At 47.9% G+C, this 6,000-nt stretch overlaps 1 protein-coding gene across 1 annotated transcript in view; it reads left to right on the forward strand.

Moving 5' to 3' along the window:
• The window catches only part of ITGB5 (integrin, beta 5), a 98,284-nt gene that overhangs the window by 16,534 nt on the left and 75,750 nt on the right, over nucleotides 1–6,000 (forward strand). The window contains exon 3 of the mRNA XM_004675433.2: nucleotides 2,961–3,210. Coding sequence (XP_004675490.1) covers nucleotides 2,961–3,210 — 250 coding nt within the window. The remainder of the gene's footprint in view (nucleotides 1–2,960; nucleotides 3,211–6,000) is intronic.

Here is a 6,000-nt window from a genome sequence, read left to right on the forward strand (position 1 = left end):
GACGGCCTTAGGAGAGCGGCCTCTGCTGAGGAAGGTTAGTGCAGAGAGGTCCCGGCATGGTACAGGTCACAGGCAGGCAGGAGGCTGCTGCCCTGCAGAGGGAGAGAGTGGGCAGAAAGAAGCACCTGCATAGGCACAGGTGGGCAGGACTGCTGCCCGGGGCCAGTGCAGAGACTGCACTGCTATAGTCCTTTTCTCTTTGGGAGGGGCTCACTCCTTTGTGGAGTGGCCTGTTTGCTGCTGATTTGGGGTAATTATGTGGAATCCTAAAGGGACTGGAGATTTCACAATGGGCGCAATCTGTATCTTTACCCTCAGGTCTGTGCTTCTGATATTCCCTACAGCAGTCTGACACAGGAGTCTCTGACTAGGTTAGTAGTCAGTTCCTTCTGCCCCCACCTTCTGGTGTGAGTCAGGTTTTAACCTTGTGATGTCTCCATTTCTATTCGTTTCCTCCATTAGATTGCTTTGTGTTTGTGTGCCTGTGTGTGTGTGTGTCGTTTGCTTCATGATCAATCTCTCAAAGAATTTGATGCTAAAATTTGATGTTAAAAGAGATTTCTCACTTAAGAAGATACTGCATTAGCATACAGAGACATCTGTATATCATCTTGACTACTCCCTCTTTGCCTTCATGTCTGGAAAACTCGGAGTTTATTTAATTTAATGCCTGAGGCTGTAACCAGCCACACTCAAATTTCTGGAAGAATTTTCTCTCTATTCCCCACAGGAAATTGCTTTAATAATACATTTTTGGGGGAACTGTTGCAGAAGTTTTCCTTGTACAGAACATTTGTGTGGTGTTTATTTGCTTTGTTTCCTTAGGTCCCTGCATGGTTAACATTCTTCCCATTTTTCTGATCCTGAAACTGAGCAAGTTTAAAAGTGCCTTCCTGCTCCTTAGTCCTTGCTGACAAAGTTTGAATTCCAACCCAGCTCTCCCTGTCCAAGACCAGCGTCCACTCTGGCCCCGAGTCAGTTTCTGAGTCCTAATGTGCTCATCTGTTAATAACATATAATTTACAAAAAAGTAAAAGTAAGTGTAACTGGGGACAAGTGACCGAATACTCAGAACTCCTGCAAAGAGGTCATGAGATTAGATAAGGGGGATATGATTGCAGGCTCTGTTTGGGGTTTGTGGTCTGGCCTTGCAGAGACCAAGGAGAGGGTCCCCTCCCCCACTGCCTTCTGCAGCACACCCCTCCTCCTCCCTCCTCCCCTCCCCCACTGTGATGTAGCACTGAAGGCTGGGAGGGACCTTTTGGAGGCCTGGCTCTGTCTGCAGATGGGAACCATTGCAGCCGTTCGTAATTCATCCTGGAAGAGATCTCGAACATTCTTCTGTTTGAGTCAGACTTTGATGGTTTTTTAAAATAGGCACATACCGACAGGAAACCCGAACTGCCTTAGTTTTGAGGTGGCCAGGAAAGTTCATGCAAAACAAGGCAGGGAAGGCAGGCTCATGCTGTCCCGCAGGCTGCCACTGCCACGGTGATTACAACACGCAGACTTCTCTGGTGCTGCTCTGTTTACAAAATGCTCTCCCCACGAGTTCATCGAGCTGTGCTGGTGTTTTTATTTCCATTTTATATGTAAGGAAGCTTTAGGTTGGGATGTATGTCTACCAGAGTGGCCGAAATCTTTTGATTGCTTGATTCTTCATGGTCAAGTTTGCCAAAAATGCCTTGTTTGGGTAGGCAGCGTGAACCAGGGAGGGTTGAACAATGCTTCAGCCAGCAAGTTGTTCAGCTGGAGGTAAAAGATTGCCTTCTCTTGACCTGACTGTGGACAGAGCAGGTGGTGGGGGTGAGGGGGTCCCTTGGTGGTGGGGGTTGAGGGGGCCCTTTGACCACACAGAATGAGTCCAGATATTGAAAGTTCTAACAAAAAGTTCAGGGACAGCTATTGGTGCCTCTGAGAGCCTAATTAACCCAAGGGCAGCTCAAATTACCTGGCAGGAGTTGAAGCTGGTCCTCAGCTGTGTGATTTTAGAGATTATGAAGTGATTTGGGGAGCTTCATCCTGGCGGGAGTCCTCGGGTACATTGCCTCTGGTCATCGCCTGGACTTGGGCCTTTTGGTCAACCATGCAGAGTGAGATTGCTTCCCACTCACTGGCTTCTTTGTGTTCTTTTTCTCTAAATTAACTCCCTTTTTTCTATCTGTTGATTATCTTATCTCTCTTTCTGGTAGCTGGTAGCCAATCTAGTAATGTGCCCTTTTTCTTTTTTTTTTTTGTTTCTCCTTTCTTTTTGATGGAGTTAAAGTTTGGTATCTGTCTTCCTGTACTTACACATGTAATTTCTGGTGATAACGAACCATGTCTTTGATGTCCAAAGATATCAAATATGCCCAAGAATTAAATATTGCTGCTTGATAAATGAACGGGAAAATAGAAATAGACACACAGCACAAACATTAGCATTGTGTCCTTGGGGGGATCTTTATTTCCCCAGCCCCTGTGGCCTGGCAGCTCTCTTCCCCACCTCATCCTACTCCCTGTAGTCTGAACCTCCTCCAGTTGCTTCTCTGTTTTGTGTGTTCACACACATCTGAACAGTTAACTCCTTCCCACCCTGAATGCTCCTTTCTCTGCAGTTGGTGTGTGTTGCTTGTGGGCGTCTCCTGCCCAGTGAGAGTCCTTGGGCTTGCTGGCTCCCTGTCCACCAGTCCCCCAAGGGTTGTGTTTTTTTGAGAAAACAGAACACACGAACGGAGACTGCATCTTAAAGGGTTTGTTTCCCTGAAAATGAAAGAGCCAGGCATGTGGAAGGAGACCCAAGGGCATCATCCCCAGCACCCATGTTCCCTTTGGTCACTCTGCTTCCAAGAAAAATATTTCCGAGAGATACCCAGTCACTAAAGAAAGTCAGAGGTGGGTTGCGTTTGAAAGGGAAACCCACCCCTGCAGACCTGCCGGCTGGGTGGCCTCTAATAGGCGTGGCCTCTCTGTTGCCACAGGTGACAAGACCACTTTCCAGCTGCAGGTTCGGCAGGTAGAAGATTATCCTGTGGACCTGTACTACCTGATGGACCTCTCCCTGTCCATGAAGGATGACCTGGACAACATCCGGAACCTGGGCACCAAGCTGGCAGACGAGATGCGGAAGCTCACCAGCAACTTCCGACTGGGGTTTGGGTCTTTTGTAGACAAGAACATCTCTCCTTTCTCCTACACAGCACCGAGGTACCAGACCAATCCGTGCATCGGGTAAGTGGCCAGCTCTCCTTCTGTTGGGGTTTTAAAGGTTAGGGGATGGTGAGTCAGGAAAACTTAACCCAAACAAAGGACTAGGAAAGGCCTAACTACGAGGGAACCGAGCTGAGGTGTTTGACTTGATTAAACCCAGTTCAGTCCTTCCTGTGCAGGTGTAGAAATGAACTGTCAGGAGGCTGCCCCAAGACCCGACCATCTGCACCCATTGTTTTCCCATCTGCCTGGAGCAGGGTGTTTCTTCTACTCACACAGATCTTAGACAACACTCTCAGGAGGTGATGGTCCAAAGGGCTCAAGCAGGGAGCAGGCAGAACAACTTAAACTTGCCCTTTGTGTGGAGTCCCTGAGGGACTTGGGGAACAAGCATATTCCAAGTCTCTCCCTGTTGTCTATATAAATATCTCTAGCTTATCTTGACAAAACAAAATGAAGATCCTGTATTTTAAATATAGGATTAATTTTCCACATCCATACCAGCACAGATACTTTCCTGCATCTGAGTGGTAATATCTGTTCCAGAACCATCCCACCCTCTCAGTGCTTGCCCAAGGGCAGTGCTGAGTTATGCTTCAGTAACAGTCCCCACATCTCAGTGGCTCAACACAAGTTTCTTACTTGTGCAAAATCTGTGAAGGTTGAGCTGCTTTCTTTCTTTGGCCAGCCTTCCCTTAAGCAGTGACTCTGGGCTCTAGGCTCCTTGTAGCCTGAGATGGTATTTTTGGTATTTGGTCTCGTTGGCTGCCACTGAGGAAGAGAAGTGCCCTTAAGCCCCTGAGCCTGCCTGGCCTCACAGCCCATCTTGGCAGCCCCGATGGCTCCCAGTTGTGGGTTGGGCTGGGTTTGGAGTGAGGTAGTGTTTATGCTGGTGCTGTTTACTCTTCCGTGTCCTTCCTGATGTCTCTGCACATGCTCCTAGGAGCTATCTTAGATCTTTGCCAGGGACTGGGAACTGATAACATGGTGGGAAAACAGCAAGAAAACATTTTAAATATGACTGAGACTCTTAAGTCTTGACCGTGAAGAAGCTCTGGATATCGTCATTTGCTGGGTTTGCGCCCTCTGTCTTTGGCTGGCATTGTGGCATTGGCTGGCATCATTATTACTTTGGTGCCATCTCCAAGGCCCTTTTCAGCTGAGTCCCAGTGCCAAATGCCCTGTTTAGGAGTTTTGCTTTTACTGTACTCAAGCGGCAACTGAGCCAAAACTTTTTCAGTTCATCCGGGCCCGTGATTCTGTTTCTTTCCCCCTCTGCCTTCTGACTGGCTCCTATCTCTAGACAGACAGGGTGTGTCCACGCTCATTTTTCTGAGGTCGAGGTCCATCCACCAGCCTGAGATCCTGGGCTGGAAGTTGGCAGGGGATGAAATACTGGCTCTGGGCACTTAGCATTTGAATATTCAAGATCATTTCATCCTCAGGATCCTTCTCTACTTCTGCCCTAGAAGGCAGAACCAATCGAAGACAGTAATGGTCTTGACAGTGACTACAAGGCTCACTGAAAAGCTGCTTGTAAGACAGGAAATCCAGTGAAGAATGGGAGTTTTGATGGAAACATCAGGTTTAAGTTATGCAAATCACCTCTTCTAAGCTGCAGAGCCCTGGGCTGCTGGGCCCTGGCTGGGATTTGTCTCCTCCTGTTGAGTGTGCATGGAGCCCTGGCTCTGTCCCCACTGCTCCCTCAGGAGAACAGTGCAAACTGGGGGTGTCATCAGTTTGTGCCTGTGCCTGCTCCAGCTTGTACGTGAGCTTTGTTTGCAGTCCTTAATGGACTGTGCATTAGTCACCAATGTTTGGGGAAAAAATAGCAGATTTCATGAAGGATAAGCCGGATTTCTAGGTTTTCTTGAAAAACTGAGAGGTCTGCTAAATGCTAGTGATGTTGGCTGCCACAGGCCCTGCCACCCCTCTGGCCCTGCAGGTTGTCTGTGCGCCTGTTGGCCTTCCACACCTGGCTGTGAGCCTTATCCCCTCACTTCCTCCAGCTAACCGGGGAGGAAAATCACAGGCTTCTTCTCCAGCTCCAGTGGCACCTTCCGCTAGGTGTTTTTCTCCTGTGGTGTTTCACAGTAGTAGCAGCCCCCAGGAAGTTTCGGGGACATGGGCAGTCAGAAGGAATGACTTACCCACCCTTTGTAGGACATTTCGGAGAAAAGAAAGTCGGTTGCTCATGGAACCCTTGCCTCCTTTTGCTAGTCTAGATAGCTCTGCCACAGAATCCAAATCTCTGATCGCCTCTTCCCATCTTAGAAGGTACCAGACATGCCACAACTGAAGTCAGCGGCACCAGGGCTGCCACAAGAGGAAAAAAGACAGCATGTTGATAGGCACAGGAATGGTTCAATGGCTCTTCTGAGTAGTCGGCGGAGCTTCAGTACTGAGTCACATCATATCCACTGATAGAGCACCTGAAAGACTCATCTGGCATATTATTTTGTCTCTGGATATATATATATATATTTTAGTGGTATTAGGCTGTTTCAGAAATACGTGTTATGTCTTGCTTCTATGTGGAATGCAAGAAATTTATATATGCAAAGGGCAGACAGGTGGTCTCTAGGGGCTGGCGGGAGTGGGAGATGGGCAGATGTTGATCACAGACTACATACTCCCAGTTGAAGATGAAGGAAGCTGGGAGTCCAGTGTGCAGGATAGTTTCTATATTAACAACTCTGAATTGTTACTTGCATGTTGCTAGGAGTAAGTCTTTTTTTTTTTTTTTTTTAAAGATTTATTTATTTATACAGAACCGGGGTACAGGCCAGAGATGTGGAGGGTGAGAGGATT

The sequence above is a fragment of the Condylura cristata genome, unplaced genomic scaffold, assembly GCF_000260355.1.
Source record: "Condylura cristata isolate star-nosed mole 26May11 unplaced genomic scaffold, ConCri1.0 scaffold00003, whole genome shotgun sequence".
Taxonomy (NCBI): domain Eukaryota; kingdom Metazoa; phylum Chordata; class Mammalia; order Eulipotyphla; family Talpidae; genus Condylura; species Condylura cristata.